The sequence below is a fragment of the Zophobas morio genome, unplaced genomic scaffold (genome assembly GCF_036711695.1).
Source record: "Zophobas morio isolate AGI-343-1 ecotype UQ-CSIRO unplaced genomic scaffold, CSIRO_AGI_Zmor_V1 ptg000019l, whole genome shotgun sequence".
Classification (NCBI taxonomy): domain Eukaryota; kingdom Metazoa; phylum Arthropoda; class Insecta; order Coleoptera; family Tenebrionidae; genus Zophobas; species Zophobas morio.
In genome coordinates, this window is record NW_026972124.1 from 849,772 (window position 1) to 868,747 (window position 18,976).

The following is an 18,976-nucleotide window of genomic DNA, read 5'->3' on the forward strand; positions in this document are numbered from 1 at the left end:
ATGCATTCCACCGATTTTTCTAACTCACTCAATCAGCGTGGGGTAAACTCAACCACTTATTTCTTACAAACTCGAATCTACACAATTAACTATTACTGCGATTATGTATAAAATAATTATGGCGCAACTTCTCTTGACTCAACTGGCTGAATAACAATCGTTCACGACGGTGGCTTCTATTTAAACCTACGTATACGTTTCTCTCAATGGATCGAGAACGCTGCTTCGAGGGTTTCCTGGGCCCGTCGCGACATCAGCTTCCATGGGCATCGTATGGGTTTATTTCGTAATAGTACCTAACTTCCTTATACTTAACTCCATCATATTTACTTGAATGGTAACAGATGCTTTGTCACTCTGAACTTCACAGGTTTCGTCAAACTGAGAAACTTCATCACCGATTTTTACAAACTATTATTTTACTATTACTTCTCTTATACTTTCACCAATGTTTGACAACTTAAACGAAACTTGTGCAGCGTGTTTGGTGTACGTGTGAAAATTATATTAATAAAAAAGTAATTTATTTAATATATTAATAACTAAAGGGACGTATGCTTGCCATAAATTTGAAAACATATTTCTAATTTCTTTCCAGCTATAACGATGATTATGAACTATTCTATTCGACGGTAATCGTACGGAGCAATGTAATGTTTGTCATTTAAATATTGTGGCACAAAATTTAAGTTTGCTCCTTCAAACTTTCAATGCTAATTTAATAATTGCGATTGTTCGTTTTTTTTTTCACTTGTGTGTCCACACCACGGTTTCATATCTATCTACTCACAAACACACATCATGTATAGGGGTGCAGGGCTCCATTATATATAATAATTTCATCTTAAGGTTAACTTGTCATTACTTGCGAAGGTTACAAATAAATAAATATTCAAAATTCGATTCGGTTTATTATTACTGTATTGATAACAACTGTTTGGACAAATATATGAACATACGTGTAATGACTCACACCAGAACGATAGTTCATTTGTTCTGAATTTGTTGTTAGAATGAACTTAATCTCCCGCTTCTTTTAATTAAGGTTAGCCAAATACAGTGAGTGATTAAAACAGATAACATGTTTATATATATAAAAAAAAGAGCTTTATCGTTCACAATACAGTTACAAGTTTACGAATGTATTATAAAAATAAATAAAAATAAATAAGGCAAAAATTATTTACAAAAAAATACAAACAAAATGTCACAGATTGTTAAAGAGGCATATAACAGTGGATATCCTCCTTCCACGCAAATTATATAGGTTTTATTTTGGTAGTCAGCGTCTGCTACTTTTGTGTCAAATTTTGCTTTCAAGTGTTACATTTGCAATAAAAATCTCTTCAAATTTAACGAATTTTGTAAAGTATACATATTTGAGTAACAGTCAGTCAATTTGTATTTTAACAAAGAAAACGAAGCTGTTACACGATTTCAAACGCTTCAGTTCCCATGTCGTCTCCGTCGGTACTGCTGTCTATAGAATATTCAAGTTCAGAAGGAGGCATTTTCTTGGGAGATGCTTGTGCATCACGACTGTATCCATCACAGAAAGTAAACATTGGGTATTCAGTACCTGGACTGTCAGATCGTCCTGGTGGTATTACCAACTATGAAGAAATATAAATAGAAAGAGAATAAATTGTGTTTTATATGGAGCTGGGATAATACTTACTGGTTGTACTACTTCAACTAAATAAAAAAAATCTTCTTTTGTAGCACAATAGAATCCTATGCAACAAGATGGATCCATTTTACTTAAATGAATTTTTCTTGGAGATCTACAATGGAAACTATTTAGAGGAAAATCTATCGCCCATACATCTACCACTTCCTGACAATAGTGCGGGTCTAAATGAATCAACTTATCATCTGTAAAAATAATGGCTTAACATGTTTAGCGTCTCGCACCACCGCACTTACCTTGGTACCCTACAAAATACAATGAGTGTTTAGGACGCCCCCCTATAATGCCTATACACTGTTTTAAACTAAACAAAGTGGTAAGACAAGGCGCATAAATCGAATTGAATTTATCAGCCCCTAGTCGAACTGGTATCAACAATATTAACCCCTTCCACTTGCCATTTCTATCAGTGCATTCTTCTAGTACATCTCTAATGTACACTAAAAAAATATTAATTAGTTGAAACCTTCATCTATATTGTTGATAGTAAGACACACCTGCACAGTCTTGTGCAACGCAGACTGTGAGCGAGTCAAATTCGTAGTTATCTTCAGATGCTCTCTTGAAAGCTTGTCTAAAATAACAAAAAAGGTTAATAAATAGTGGATTAAAAATGAAAGCGTACCGAAACAGGTGAGCCACAAATCCTGGTCCATACCAGTCGCCCGCCTTTTTTCCAGACGCTTCACCCAAGCTAACTAATGTATGTATTGAAAACGGACTATTCCTAGACGGCTTATCTCCAAACCATTTAATGATTTTCCTGTGATTTACCACTTCTATGAAACCGTCTCTAGTTTTAGGTTGTTGATCACAATACCACCGCCAGTCTACAAAAATGTTACCATCATGCTAAACAGTTTTCAATTTTAGCATTACCTCTTCCCAAAATGTGACACACTAACGCTTGGGCTATTAACATTTGTCCACTACGTAACATGCAACCCCATCCACAATCACTACTGTAGTTAGAACCATTTAAAATAGGAAATTCGCGGCGATATGTCAACCATAACCGGCTAATAAAATCTTTTTTAAAGCCCTCAAAGCCTTCGTCATCCGCATTAACGATCTGAAAAGGTCATATTATCAATTAATTGATAACTACAACTACTACCAGCTACATTTTATATGTAATATAGACGGGGTAAAATGTAGCGTTGGCTAATTGAAAAAGAAAACTTAGGTACAGAAACCAAACCCAGGTAAGTCAATGTGTTAACAGAAAACGTGAGGTAAGTTAGGGCTTCAATCGACTGCAAACCGATGCCAGTTGAAAGAACATTTTTGTCCCCAAATTTATTACAATACCTTTTACGTTACGTTAGTTTCTACATAGAAAACAACGAACAAATGGTAATCTGTCATTCTTAGCTTTTACAAAAATGTAACTAAACATGGCCAACTAATATTTAATTGCCTACGCTAAATTTTCGTGTAGCTAACTAGAATCTTCTTTGAAGTGTATTTTTTTTTTTTTAATAATTTTCAGTGGAAGATTATTCTATAAAATATGATTCTGTATAACTTAAAATTTATAGATATTTTAAACCAAATTTCACGACATTCTGCGGGTAGCGCTAGTCTCCATTACCGCATTTCATTAGATTTTGGTGAAGGATGATCGCATCAATTGTGTCAGTAGGTACATACGACAAGAATTTTTGAAATTACCTCGCTTTGACTTTGAAAAGCTGCAACGTCCGTTCCCAGTTCAGTACAATCAGATGAAGGACTCTCTATTCTTCTGTAACATTTACCTAGAAGCCATACTGGAGATTCTTTGGAGAAATTTGTCTTGAGTTTCATTCCTGCATTCAAATTTAAAACGTTGATTCAACCATTTTCAATACATTTCATTTTCACTATGTTACCAACCGCAACAATTTTTAGACACACTTAAGCGAAAACTTCTGTTGGAAATATTTCAATAACTGTCAAACCGTTTTGAAAAAAAAAAAAACTTTAAATGTATGACAGAGACGTAAATCATGCTTCTAGAGCTGGTTTTCTTTTGTGGTTTTAGAAATTTTTCTTTAATGTTACGGAAATATTCCCGCCAAAAGCTTTCATGGAACGAAATATATTACAATATTAAGTTATTAAAAATTATTTGATTCAATAATAAACGGCATGCATAATGATTCTTGATAAAATGACACTAATGTTGCAAAAATTAGTATAACAGCTTAAAAATTTGGAACAAAATTCTATCTGAGTTCACGGTAATAGACAAAACTGTTATTAGTTACAAATCCTACAACATATATGTATATTTATGCAATATTCGTACTGACTTTGGAGTACTGAATCTTTCAATTGGCAGTTGATCTCTATTGTTCATTTAAATTCATAACGTTTTTAATTTTTAAATGTCTTAAATGACATTGTTCACTTTTCATAATTAATACTGCAGTTGAATTAGTTCAATCACGAGTGCTAGACACTTATAAACTGGTAAATATTGGTCGCAAATTAAAATTGTGTTGTGAAACTGATCCATCCGGAATTAAATTAATGAACGTTAGTTTATAAAATAAATTTTTGTAACAAAATATATTATATTTATATGAAAATTTGTTCATTCATCATTCAGCATTGTCCAAATAATACACAAAACTCGGTAATAATTAATTATGAATGTCTGATGGTACACTAATTTTAGGTTATGAATCTTCTTACCATATTTTACGTTATTCCACATTGACAACAGTCTATTCTTGACTTTCCCTTCGACGTCTGTGGTATTTCCAACATCCTGCAAACGTTGGTCAGAAGAACTTGATGGAAAACTAAGTTTGGGCAAAATAACAGATCGCTCTCTAGATACCACCTGTGTGTTCATTGCACTAATAAGAATCAATAACTTCACACACAAATAATTGTTTCGGTCATTCTGTACTTATAACCACAGATAAAGATCATCCGTAACAATTTACATCATGATAAGCCTTATTTACTTACTCCCAATTCCAATAACCGTTACGATTTATTGTTTACTCAAGATTTTACTGAACAGTACAGCGAGTATTAGAATACGCCATAAAATAAAATATGAGAACCAGAATACCACTGGCTTAGTCAACCATCAACACAAAAAAAATGACGTCTTTGGAAGTTACACGTTACATCCAATGAGATCAGTGCACAAACAAGCGCCAAACTTAAATTAAAGAGAACCAGTGAAACACAACACACACACTAAGAACACTTTATTAAGTACTCAATTGAATTATAATAGCAAATTATAAGGTATACAGTTGCTAAAAAGTATGCCTACAGCTGATTATTTCCAGAACATTTGTTTTGGAAATACAACACCAATTTGACGTTTTTTTAATGGCACGAGGGGTCAAATATTTTTGAAAAAAAGCATTTTTTTTTTCTGCATTCGGTGATGTAACACATGCCTCTCTTTATTTGCACTAAAAAATTGTAAAAAAATTAAAATAATACAATTTGGAAAATGTGAAAAATAGGAAATGTTGTCGTTATCTATCATTAGTTTTTTGCCACCTGTGCGTTGATAAACAAATTAAATATACGTTAATAATAATTGTAAAAATAACACAACGGAAATAAATCAAAACAAAATTTAATATTTTTCTTAATTGTATTATTCTAATATATTTTTTTAAAGGTGGTTACATCACAATGCAGAGAAAAAAAAATGCTTTTTTCAAAAATATTAAATCTGACCCCTGGTGCCATTAAAAACATCAAGTTGGCCAAATGTTGTATACATAATTTCAATGAGTCCTGATAAACCGTTCTGGAAATATTTAGGTGTATTCATACTTTTTAGCAACCCTATAAATGTTTTTACATAGCATTATAATAAATTAGCGTGCCTTGGGTACAGCTGAAAAAGACCGTTTTTCGTACATGATTTTTCTTTCTCGTTTCTTTTCAGGATATTTATGATAAACAGCTTTCATTTCAAAGTGGATGGGCGTAAAAAATTCTGGATGTGTTGACTGCCGTTTCCTCATGTTGTTACCAGTGTAAGCGACGCCTCGCATTTGATATTCCTGAGTTTCTGAGTTCCAGATTAAATTGGAATCAATTTTTTTCTTAAAAAGACGAGAAAGTAAAAATAGTGTAAATACTGCGTTTATCTTTACCAAATATTCCTTTGGAATGTAACTATCAATCATCAAACAAGCAAGTTGTGTTTCCCTAACTAGAAGTCGATTGTTGTCAAGAAGTGCTTCCATTTCTCTTTGGTACTCATGTTCTTTATCAGCATATTCTTCTTTCACTTCATTCAAATAAGACTGAACTTTCTTGATCTTTTTTGTAAGTCCAGCATCTTCTTCTTGCAAGCTGGAATATTTTTCTTCAACGTCGATTCTCTCTTGCCCTTTTTTATTCAAAGTTTCTTCCAATTGTTGGTGGTTCTTGTCCAAAGTTTCAATTTCTACACCTGACGACTCTATTAAAAATGCCTGATGTTGCGCTTTCTCGAAGAGATTTTCGCCACCAACCAAAATTTTTTTCTGAATCATGGATATCTTTTGCATAAGTTCATTCTTCTCTTTCCTAAGAGAGAACAGTAACTATGTACCAAATGCCAAAAAAAAACAATATACTCAGTTTTTTGTAACTCCTCTTCACATTTTCTAATTTCATCAGCTCTAGCTTGCGATGATGACCTTTCTTTCTTCTTTTTAGTAACTGGTTGTTTTTGTTCTTGCACTGACAATAAGTGAATTTTTTCTTGTAATTCTGCGATTTCTTGTTCAAATCCTTCGATAAGGCCGCCATGTTCTACATTAATTCTTGCATGATTTTGAATATGCTTCACTCGTGCGGCATACCTTAAAGTACACATGCTTTCTTCATAATCGATATCTGCCGAGCTCACCATCGCTACCTGCAATGTAACGTGTAAGAAAAACTATATGTTGTGCAGAATACGTTTATAAAACAGACTATATTCAATATACCGGGTGTCTGGAAAATGGCAGATTAACTCTTCAGTACTTTATGGTGTAGATTACGAAAAAAACGTAATTTTATAAAAATAAAATTGGCAACATTGCACGCACCTATAGCGTGAATACCTCCGGCTTACTCTCTGATTTCTTAGTAATGATGGTGACTGAAATCCACCTTTTATTTATTTTTTTAAGACAACAATAACAACCACTAGTCATTAATCGTTGTGCATTATTATTATTAATAAAACAAGCTGTTATTTTTCATTAATAAGTAAACCAAAAAAACATTTATAAATTATAAACAAAAACAACAAAAGAAAAATCCATTAAAGCATAACCAACTAAACACTAGAGAAGGTGTTCAAAATTCCTGCCTTGTGCAGATAAGTAAGCTCGTAATTTTGGCAAATGACATACCCTCTAAGAAAAGAAAGGGCGCGCGGGTGAGGCTAGAACGTGTTAAGACTGTTTTTGGCAAATGACTTATTTTCTAAGACAACATACACTAGAGGCTCCAAAGCACTTTCAAATTCTTTCCAAACAGGAATACCTAGAACATGATTGTTTTAAATTTTTCAAAAAAAAAAAAAAAAAACTGAACACCAAGTCCTCCAAAAATGTTTTCAGATTCGTAAAAAGTAAAACACTAAAAGCTCAAAAGATTTTTCCAAGTCCATCCAGCAACAAAACACCAGATTCCTTTAAATTTATCCGAAAATAAAACACCAGGGGACCTAAAATTAACGAACATTTTAAACGTAGGGTTTGGCATTCACAATTTTTGATACGTCAAACATTTTTAATTGTCTACTCCATTTTGCTATTTGTATAGTTTTGTAAATTTCATTCTACCCTATGAAATTTTATTGACAATAACGAGACGGACAGTGGTACAATGGTAAGAAATGTTTATGGCTCACACCAGTTCACCCGAATCTGGGGATCACCGGCACGCGACAACCTTAAGTTGTAAATATCTCTTCCTATTGTACAACTGTCCGTCTCGTTATTGTCAATAAAACTTTATAGGGTGGAATGATATTTCCAAAACTATACCTTCGCTGTATATCAGGCAAACATTGTTGTCAAATGGAATTTTATCAAATTATTAGAAAAACAACACAACCATATCTTGGTACATTCTAACTGAAATGGTAATTAAACATGGCCATGGGGCAGAGAACTATTAACTAAAAGTTTTATTACTAGTTATTGTGATAATGCATGTGTTGTTTAGTTGTTAAACGTAGCAAAAGAACCAATTTTAAAATCATTATAACTTCACCAAAAAATGAGAAGAATTTTTTTTTACTATTTTTCCTAGACTCACCAGTTGATTGTTAAGAGTGTAGCAGAGAGTTAATCCGCCATTTTCCAGACACCCGATATAACAAAAAATATGCATGCAAAATTCAACTCTTGATTGTAAACTCTAGTAATGGTATAATAATGTAATTTTCTAGATTAACGCGAGTTAGTAAAATTGTACAATAGCAATGGGTCTTTCCGGTGATTTAAAAAAAAATATTTTTAAGAAGCACAAGAATAAATAACTGTATTATCACTATTTATTTTTATTAGTTTCAATTGTGTTGTAAAAAATGCACTCAGCAAAATTAACGCATAATTGGTAAATTTGGCATATATTTTGTTTGAAGCTGAAAAAATGAAGATAGAGGTAAATAAACACATAAATACACTTATTTTTCTTGTTTGGTTGTTAATTGATTTAACACAAATTTTTTTAATTAAAATGTAACCTAGTAAGTAAGATGCAGCTTCTCTAGTATCTGGTATTGCCTATATACATATAGATTTTTTTTCACTAGTAGCCTAGAAATGCACCATTATCATGCTTGGCTATGAGTAGTGAATTCGTTTTTCTCTACCAAAGTCAATAATGATAATTAAATTTACCAAGGTCTATAATAAAGATTGAGGTTATGTAATGTTTAACAAATGAAAAATTTTCAAGCAAGTTTGAAGAGGAACGCAGGAAAAAAATCATTTGACCATGTAATCATCTCATGTGCCTGAACATATGAGCGACCCTATACACATTTGCACATTGAAAAAATGAACGTTCTATCATTATTTAAGTATATTCTAAAAGAATGGTTTGTTGCAATGTGTGAAATTTACGTGAAATCACATTTTCACAAATTAAACATAGGTATGTTTTTGAATTCACAAAATTTTCAATATCAAGTTTTGTATGGGATTTACCATAGCCGTTTTTGAATTTCCCCCTAATGAGTCCTGCAGCAGACGTGTCAACTTAGAATTTCTATATGGAATATGGGTACTTTTGCCATCCACAAGTGCTGAAATCACATTCCCAAGTACTGAAAGTGATAAATTAATGTTGCTGGCTTCTCTTAATCTTTCTCCAGTAGCTTGTGTTCTGCTTGCACGTTCAGATCCCTAAAACAAAACGTTTTATTTATCATTTTATTATGAAATTTAACTCACAGCTAAGTCAACTAGATTCAATTTTCCCACAGTAGTTTTATTACTACTTGTATTCCGGGATTCTATGGTGATTGTAAAGATGGCATGGGATCTGGAACTAACATCATTCATTAAAGTGGACCTGGTGACACGATTTTTGTTTCCTCTGTTAAGTAATTCTGTAATTGACTCTATTGAGTCAACAGTAAATCCCATCAAATCTTTAACATACACGCCCACATCAGGTCTTTCGCGAATGGCCAACTTTTTGTTTGGATCTGTAGATAGCAGATCTCTTACTTCTTCATTATATATTTCTAAATATGTTACAGTGACTACAAATGAATTTTCTCCACTAGCTCTAGATATTTGGCTAAAAATATGTGAGAAAGTGTTTGGAATAATTCCTTTTAAATCTGGTTTTGTGTAGTTTCCAACCATTGTATAGGTCTTTCCCGTACCTGTTTGTCCATAAGCAAAAATTGTGCCATTATAACCTTGGAGAGCTTTTTCCACAATTGGAACTGCGATCACTCGATATAAATTTATCTAAAAAGAAATGTAACGCTCAATAGGGTACATTTATTTAATATGAGATCTAACTTGTGTTGAGTTCTCTGAAAACACTTGGTCAAACTTGAAGGGCTTTGGATTGATTCCATCTTTGTTTAGAGCAATCAAGTTCTCCTTTGAATCAATGAGAAGTATATTTTGGCGACCTTCATCTTCTTCCTTTTTTGTTAAAGGACGCACTCTAATGAAAACACGAACATTTTCTACTTCTGTCTGGATGTCTGATTTTGTGTTCGCCATTTTCCGTTATTAATTTGTGTGCAACAAAAAGTCAACGATTTGGCTAAATATGCAGTTGATATTCCAACAACTCAATTGATTTTCTTCAGTCAGTTATCGAATCATGTCAGAATTAACAAATGTAACACAAAACTCTCATATACATCTCATAACTAAAATATTTGAAACTTGTAAAATGTGCATCACGGACCACAGAATCTTACATTTCTGGGGTGACCTCAGACTCAGACATTCGTCCCCAATTGTACTACATGGAATAATCCAAGAAGGTTTAGGTTTAAACTGTGACGGCACAAAAAATGTAGGACGCAAGTTATGGTTGCCAACAACATACAGATACCAGAGGAGATGACGAACTGACGATGATGAAGACACGACAAGACACTAACTGGAAGGGAATTACGCAGGCGAGGGGCCCAACATATGGTAACAACATTCACATTGCGTTAATAGAAATATGAATATGTGACAGGTGACAGGGGTGACAGCACAGAACACCTAACTTGGTGACAGTAGTGTGACACACGCGCAGTGTTGTCAGATTCCTCCTTCGGAGTGAAAAATGAAAATCGATAGATCATTCGGAGTTTTTCGGTAGATTCCGTAAAAAATATGTTTAAAGATTTAAATTTTCACGCGGTTCATAAAGATTTTTAAAATCAATTAAGTGTTGTAATAAAAACATTATAAAAAATATATTATAAATAATACAAAAATATTAACAATAAGATGTAACCCTCTTAACAAAGGGCTTTAAAGAAATGTAACCAATTTATCGATGAATGAAGTGGGTTTTAACCCGAGCCCAATAAAACTGCGTTAACGAGTTTCAAGACAAATTCTATGACTAACTAAATTACATACTGTTACGAAATAAACCCGTACGTCGCCTCGGTACGACGCTTATGGGTTTTCTAGTATATGTGTCGATGATAATGACTCATCGCTCGGGCGGCGGTTGCCAACGAAAAGCCTGGAAGCGGAAGCGATGAGCAACCCAGAAAAATCTCGAGCGGCGTTCTCGATCCATCGAGAGGAATGGGTAGGTTTAAATAGAGGCCACCGTCGGGAACGAGGATTATTATTTAGCCAGTTGAGCCAAACGAGTTTAGTGAAGTTGCGCCGGAATTATGTTGTACATAATCGCTGTAATAGTTAGGCGTCAAATTCGAGTTTGTAAGAAATAAATTGTTGAGTTTAACCCGCACCAATTTTATTCACCGTTTAACGTAACACTGGTGTCGGAAGTGAGATCTGAAATTAATAATTGGTTTTAGGAAGATCTACGGGCAGATTGAACAAAAATTCGGAAGAATTTATAGCGGTCGAGACGAGAACTCAAACTGCAGCAGTGGCAGAACACGTCATGGCTAAGCTTGCAGAAATGGACCCCAGATGGAAAAAATGGAGGAAAAAATAAACGTGAGAAACAAGAAAATGGGCGTAGAAGCAAAGAGAATGAAATAGAAGAAATTAAAGAACAAATGAAAGTTAGGGGGAAAATTGTTAGACGAAATATGGTTCGAATGGAAGAAAAAGTGAAAGAAGTCGAGAAATCAATGAAGGAACGTATGGAAAATCGAATTAAAACTATAAAAGATCGAATGAAAATGATAGAAGATAGAATAGAAAACCAAATGAAGAAATGTGAAAAGATAATAAAAAATGCAGCAACCATACTGGTTCATGTAACGTGACGTCGGCTTCCAGAACAATTCAACCACCCACCTATGATGGCCAGACACTGTGGTCATCGTATAAGATACAATTTGAAGCAGCAGCGACAGTAAATTCTTGGGAAGAAGAACAAAAAGCTACCGCCTTAGTAATAGCTTTGCGAAGCGGAGCGCTGGAGATATTGCAAACTCTATCCGAAAAAGTTAGAAACAAATACAGTGCCCTAACTGTTGCCGTAGAACGTCAATTTTGGGGATGAACATCTGAGGCAGGTTTTTGCAACCCAAGTGAAAACAAGAACCCAGAAAGTTAGAGAATCCCTTCTACGTTCTACGCTCTTTGTTTGGGGATGGTATTTTGGGTTATATCAAATCCGCCAGCTTCTGAAAATCACGCGAAACAAAATAAATTGGGTATCATTGCGACAGGTGATGATTTGCGGAACACCAAACATCAAAAAGACGTTCTCTTCTACAAATTTGATAACTGAGTTGAAATTTGCCTTGCGCAAAGATGTAATAAAATGAACTTGCTGAACTAATCACAAACCATTAAAATATAACAATGTGTCATACTACGAGGAAGAGGACCTAAAATATCAATTGAAATCAATTGCCATGGGAAAGTAACCTTCTTAGAAGAACCCATCAATCCGGCACCAGCTACATTAGTTGCCTTTTGATCTGAACAATTGAACATCGTGACACATATTGCTTAACGTCAATTTGCATGCCAGGCCAAAAATAAAGTTTTTGTAACCGTTCCAGAGTTTTATATGATCCAAGGTGGGCTGCAAGGGGGAGTCGTGGCATTCACGAAGGACTTTCAGCCGTTGTGATTTGGGTTCTACTATTTTCCAACTTGAAAGGTCATTTGGGACTCGATACCGTGGCCTCGCATGTTTCTATAGGACACCATCCTTAACTAAATAACCCGGATAATCGTTTGGACGTGCCTGAAGACTTTTAAGCATGCTATGGTACCACTTATTCGTGTTTCCCGGCATCACTGAATTACAGCAACTTCTGGTAGTGGCACACGACTTAAGGCATCCGGCACCACTACAAAGTCAAATTGTTGTAGCTTCACTGCCCACCTTGCCAATCTACCACTGGTATTCTTTAAGTTGTTAACCCACAGGAGACTGTGGTGCTCCGTTTCTACCGAGAATTTTGCCCCCTCAATATACGGCCTGAATTTATCTATCCGGAATAGAACTGCCAGACATTCTTTCTCTGTTATCGGTTTTTTCTCCGTCGACGAAAGAGTACGACTAGCGTAAGCTATCACTACCTCAGCTCCTTTGCTATCTGGTTGTGTTAAAACTGCTGACACCTCAACATCCAAAGCATCACTCTGGATGGAAAGGATTTAGAAAAATCTGGGTTTACCAACAAAGGAGCGTTTACCAAGGCATTTTCGAGTTGGTGGAAACACTTATCCGCTTCCAGCATCCACACCAACCTATTTCTTTACCGCTTACCCAGTAGAAGAGCTGTTAAAGAAGAAGTGAAATCTGAAAATTTCGGAATAAAGCGCCTGTACCAGCCGCAGAGCCCAAGAAACCGTGTCATCTCTGTGACTGTTTGAGGTTTAGGAAACTCCGCCATGGCGGCGACTCTTTCTGGATCTGTATGCAAACCTGATTTATTCACAAGGAAGCCAAGGCCCTTTACAGATGGCAGGCAGTACTCACGTTTCTCTGCATTTATGGTTAAGTTGGCTTCTTTCAAGCGTTGGTAAACTTCCCTAAGCACTTGAAGATGTTCAGACGTTGGTATCGAGATAACAATGTCGTCTAAAAAACAAACACATGTGGTTCCAACCAAGGGCCTAAATTTGGTGTTAGGTCATAAATGGGTGACCTAACGGATATTCTGTGTATTCTCGAAAGACCAGCGGTCACAAATGGGTGACCACAATAATGTTAGTCACAATGGATGACCAAAAATGAGGGGTCATGATGAAACTATAAATATAGTTTTCATTGAGACACGAAGCTTTCTGTTTGACGGTTTATTCGAATCAACTACAAAATATTTACATTTATTTACAAGTGGAGGTGGTGGGTGAGAGGGTGGAGTCTGCTACACCTCTTCTTCTTCGGTTTACCTGACTGGACCGAACACTTGGTCTATACGACGTTGCAAAGTCTGAGGAACATTTGATAGACCAAACGGTAACACAACAAATTCATAAAGCCCTCGAGATGGAACTACAGAGACAGTCCTTTCGCAGAACGTATCCTCCAAGGGAATTTGCCAGAAAGCGGACTTAAGATCAATTTTTGATAGATTCCGTGCTCCAGTTAACATGTTTAAGATGTACTGTAACCCTTAGATCACATAATAAATAGATACCACCACGCCGTGTTCTTTCCCTAGGACAGCCTGTGACGACATCCTTCTGTCACACATCTCTCTCGTGCATGGAGGGATTACAATGAAGCTATCCTTGCCTGATCACTATTTGAATTTTGCGCGCCTAAATTTTAGGAAGTATGTCTGAACTAACTTCGGAAGAAAGATGTTGACAGCTTGATTTTATAAATAATTCACAGTAGATAACGAAAGGAATAGTAAATTATTGGGCAGCAATTGTGATCCTTTATGACTACATCACTTAAAATAGGATCTTTGTTCTAAATTCTAAAATTGTTTTTTGTACAACAACTCGAAAGAGAGGTTAGAAGAAATATCTGTCAAAAGCGATTTGTTGCGCTGGTGCGGTACAAGGATGGAAGTGAAATAGACATATACAGATGAAATGCATATAACAAAGATGAAGATGTGGTGATCACACAAGGATAGCATTATACTACTCCGCTTGACGTAGAAAACGACAACAGATAGCTTCATGTCTAGTCACAGCTTTCAGTTTGAGTATTGGTATCTATTTATTATATGATCTAAGCTGTAACCTCATTTGACATACACCTTGTGGTGACCGAGTTTAAATCAAAATTTTCGTGCTAAAATTAATTAACAGCGGCGCGAAATCACACTTGAATGGTTTGAGTTTGAAAGAGGAAAAAAATTCAATCACAAAAAAAGAAATCGTTAAACATAGGCAACCAAATCTGCACGTAGCGCTTAGGTATTAGTTTCGCATGTTTAGTTAGAGGGCGGCTTGGTAGACAGAGGGCAGCATGTTGAAAGCGGGATTCATTATGTTTCGGTACGGTGCAGTGGATGCATGGTGAAAGGACGCTGTAAGTAGCTAGGTTTAAATTAGCTGGTTTGGTAGTTAATAAAGGGAGGAAGCCTTTGTTTAATGACATTCAATCGTAACCGACGTCGCTCAGTTTTCCCCAACCTGCGCGGCTAATTCTTGCGGCCTTTTAATCGAAAAAGTGCGGACTTCCGTTCAACGCGAAACACGTGTTGTAAAAATGTTTTATTGTTTGTAAATTCACCAATCAATTTAGTTTTTCTTCATCGTCAGCTAGTACAAACACAATTTAACAATCAGGATTATTTAAATAAAGCACTTGCTAGAAGATTTCATGAAATTCACTTAGTCAGGACAATACCTTTGTCGTTTAAATGAATAAGTTTCTGGATGCATATGCGGAAGTGTTACATTATAACACTTTATAATTCTTTACACAAGATTGCTAATAGTTCATTTACGGCAGGTAAACTAATTCATAAAATATTTTTTTCCCTTAGGAGGGTATCATCGTTACTATCATCGTTATCATGATCACATCACTGGGGCATGTCCGCGCCACGTTAAAGATTGATTACATCATCGAGGCTTGTCCTCGCAACGCTAAAGATTGATTACATCATCGAGGCATGTCCTCACAACGCTACAGATTGATTACTTCATCGAGGCTTGCCCTCACAACGCTACAGATTGATTACTTCATCGACGCTTGTCCTCACAACGCTACAGACTGATTACTTACTCGAGTTTTGCCCCCACAACGCTACAGATTGATTACTTCATCGAGGCATGTCCTCGCAACGCTAGGGATTAATAACACCATCGAGGTATTCCCTCGCAACGATAAAAAAAAAATACATCACCGAGACGCTTCTTCCTCGCAACGATGATTGGATATTTTTGTGTCTGTTTATTATGTGTTTCGTTGGGGTAACCAGTTCGCGGTATACTGAATTCTTAAAGTAAATTGCTTTTTTTTAAGTAACCAATCACCTAGATCATGATATGATTTAACATAATGTAAACTCTTTGTTTGAATCGTTGATAAAGTGTGGCAAGTATTAATATCATGTAAATTTTGTTAACTTTGCAATTTTTCACCTCATACAGTATTTCTCTAACTCACAATTTTAACCGCAGTAATTTTCTTTGTTGTACAATTTTAATTGTACGTAAATTTCCATGCTCTGCAGTTTTACCCTACCATAATATTTTTATTTGCACAAGTATATTTCACACCAGATCTTTTATTTTATAAATCTTTACTAGTTTTGTTTTGTAAATATTTTGTTGATGCACGTTTCCGCCGTATAAATTATTTGATGTCCAATTTTAATCTCACATTAGAATTATTTGTTGTTTAAAATTTCACAAGATCGTATGGCGAATTTAAATGTTGTTTATTGCCCTTTGAAACTTTGACACCTGTTCAGTTGTTATTAACGTCAAGAGTTGTAAGAGATTGAACATTTAAAATGGAATTGAGGTTAAATAACACCGAAACACGTTGTAGAAGCGGCGGGCGCGGCTCCTAGCGGGGGCTAGCGGGATTTATCGCGCCATTTGTACGAGGGTTGCAGGCTTTGAATAGATTCAGTGGGAACAGTCTGGACGATGAGGTGTTGTCAGCTTGACTTCACCCCTAGTTTTCGGCCGAAACGGCCTGGTTAGGACGGCATGTTCGTAATGGAGAGATGCTGTGCGGGTAGGCTTGCCGATAGATAGAATCACCGTCGCGGGGGAGACCAGCCCGGACTGGGAGCCCCAAACTCCGTTTATACTAGAACGCCCCAGGGGTACTTATGTTGTGCTCCTGTTAACTACATTAACCTTAACATTTGACGGCACACGCCCGCAATAACTTGTCTATTTGCATCCAGTTACTTTAATTCAGATGTTGCTTTGTTTTTATTAAATTTGTGATATCCAAATATTTGCATTGATTCCAAACAGACGTATAGGTTTTTGTGTTTGTTCTGTTTTCAGATGTGTGTCTGTCAATTCGCGAGTGTCTTTTCTCTCATATTTTTAAGGTGTTCCATTTGAAATGTAATATGTCCATAAATATACGATAGGGGGTTTTGGGGCTGTGAGTGAATGCGAGATGGCAAGTCCGTGTCGCCTTCGCTCGCAGCTTCTTTCCTCCTAAAGAGGGGGCGCAATTTTTTTCCCCCTTCCTAAAAATTTTGTCTATTATTTATTGCGCTCTCGAATCACACGCATTGTATGCTCACTTGTATGAAAGAACGTCTTCCCGCCATGTTTAAAAAAAAACACAACGTAGGTTTCATTTTGTTAGACGATCACAGCCAAGGCCAAACTTTGAATTTTTGAATTTTTCGCGGGCCTTTCAAACTTTTTCACGGTCAATTAAAAGCCGGGAAGTTTGGGTTATCAGTCATACAAATTTGAACAGGTTGTGATAACTTATCATAGGTTGTGATAAGTTATCACAACCTGTTAAAACTTTTATGACTTAAGCGGCTTAAGCCAAAGCACCCTTATATGTCAAACTGGCTATTGTAAGCTTTGTGGACCCGAACCGCAAGATTATTACTGTCCATTGTTGGCATAATGGAGCTGTGAACTGAGTTAAGTAATACAATAGCCAGTTTGATTAATAAGGGTGGTTTGGCCTAAGCCGCTTATGTCATAAAAGTTTTAACAGGTGTATGTCAAATAAGGTTACTTTAATCGACTTTAGGTAGAGGGTAAGCATCTGGTTTGGTCACAGAATTAAGTTTTCGACCGTCGAAACAAAAACGCTTCTCACCGTTTGTTGTATTCACAAATAAAACGGGAGAGGACCAAGGGCTCGAAGAAGGCCGCGCTACGGAAACTGATGGTGCAGTATCTATAAAATCAACGGTTCGTGTGGTTCTTCCCAATTTGATAATACCTGAAGCTCTGACATTTGAGACGGTCCTAAGTCCTGTAGAGAACGAATACCCTGCATCGCCGCCACTAAGGTATCATCTTGAAGGTCAACTGTCCCTATAGGATCCTTACCCTGAGTCGTACAGCTAAAAGATGAAAAATCAATCGCGAAGCCTAATTGACGGCAAAAATCAATGCCAAAAATAACTGAATGCTTGAGAGATGAAACTAACTACCCAAAAGTTAATCATACGGGAGATACCATCGACAGTAACCGGAAAATATACATATCCCACTACCTGTTGTTGTACACCATTAGCAGTTCCTACAGTGGATGCCTCCGATTCATAAATGGATAGATTTAGATGATCTAACAAACCAAGTCCCCCCCGCCCCATGATAGAATGAGTCGCACCGCTGTCAAGTAGTCCTGTAATTGAATTTCCCAAAACTTCTATTTCTAAATTAGATCGATTATCATGAGATGTCTCTACAAGTAAAGTATTAATTTTTCCCTTCCCTGAAACTAACCGCTGTGGGCTAGGGGCCTTAGGGAAGTAACGAAAACCCGATGGTAATCGCTTTCCCCCACTTAGTTTTCCGGCCTGCACCGTGGGCAGTTAGGGCGGATGACTCCCCCTTTTCTACAGCCAGCACAAGTAGGTTTTTTCGGGATTCTATTAGGACATTCTCGGTGGAAATGACCCGGCTTCCGATAAGCATAACATGTCGATTCACTTCCTTGGTGTGGAGCAGAACTTTTAGAGGTATTACGAGATTGAGGAATCGAGAACAACTTATTTTCTTGGTTATCACCGTCGGGACAAGCTAAATCGGGTTCTAGCAGAGCGATGCTTCGCCGCGGAGGTGGTCGAAATTTTTCCTGTTTGGCTAAAACGCTTTCCAGGTTCCTACAACTGGGTGAACTGGGTAAACGTTTTAATGTCGTATAAAGCGAAGTAGGTTTGGAAAGCCGACAATAGATTACGACGAATTGGGAAATTTCGGGTTGAATATCCGACAACCGATTGAACAAATTGCGCATTGTCCATATTAATAACGTAAACCCGTAAGGACAAATTCTTGTGAGGTAAAGCACTCCGAAATCAGCTATGTATTACTGGTTGACGTCTTACAGGCGCGCTTTACCATTACATGGAGGAACGAAAGGGAAAAGAAATGTGGCCTAACTTGGAATTGACCAGTAAAGTGAATGACGCGCGAAATTTGAACTCAGTTCATAACACGAGACCCGAATTTCAGTTCCCCGTGTAATCCTTATGGGTGAAATCGAGGCGTCATTTTAACGCTTAAATTCTACCATTAAAGTAATTTTCTTATATATACCACTACT

General features: G+C 36.2%; 2 protein-coding genes across 2 annotated transcripts; both read right to left on the bottom strand.

Moving 5' to 3' along the window:
- Window positions 1-891: 891 nt before the first annotated feature.
- LOC135131194 (cysteine protease ATG4D) lies at window positions 892-4,787 on the bottom strand. Its single transcript, XM_064058787.1, has 8 exons — window positions 4,373-4,787; window positions 3,365-3,501; window positions 2,570-2,762; window positions 2,316-2,520; window positions 2,188-2,264; window positions 1,927-2,130; window positions 1,679-1,875; window positions 892-1,613 (listed from the first exon to the last, which is right to left on the bottom strand). Exons 1-8 carry the CDS (start codon window positions 4,533-4,535, stop codon window positions 1,428-1,430), a joined length of 1,362 nt encoding a protein of 453 aa, XP_063914857.1. The 5' UTR covers window positions 4,536-4,787; the 3' UTR covers window positions 892-1,427.
- Window positions 4,788-4,887: 100 nt separating this feature from the next.
- On the bottom strand, window positions 4,888-10,432 carry LOC135131175 (kinesin-like protein KIF3A). The gene is made up of 7 exons (XM_064058761.1): window positions 10,101-10,432; window positions 9,688-10,049; window positions 9,106-9,633; window positions 8,860-9,057; window positions 6,283-6,566; window positions 5,815-6,232; window positions 4,888-5,763 (listed from the first exon to the last, which is right to left on the bottom strand). Exons 2-7 carry the CDS (start codon window positions 9,895-9,897, stop codon window positions 5,533-5,535), a joined length of 1,869 nt encoding a protein of 622 aa, XP_063914831.1. The 5' UTR covers window positions 9,898-10,049; window positions 10,101-10,432; the 3' UTR covers window positions 4,888-5,532.
- Window positions 10,433-18,976: the final 8,544 nt, after the last annotated feature.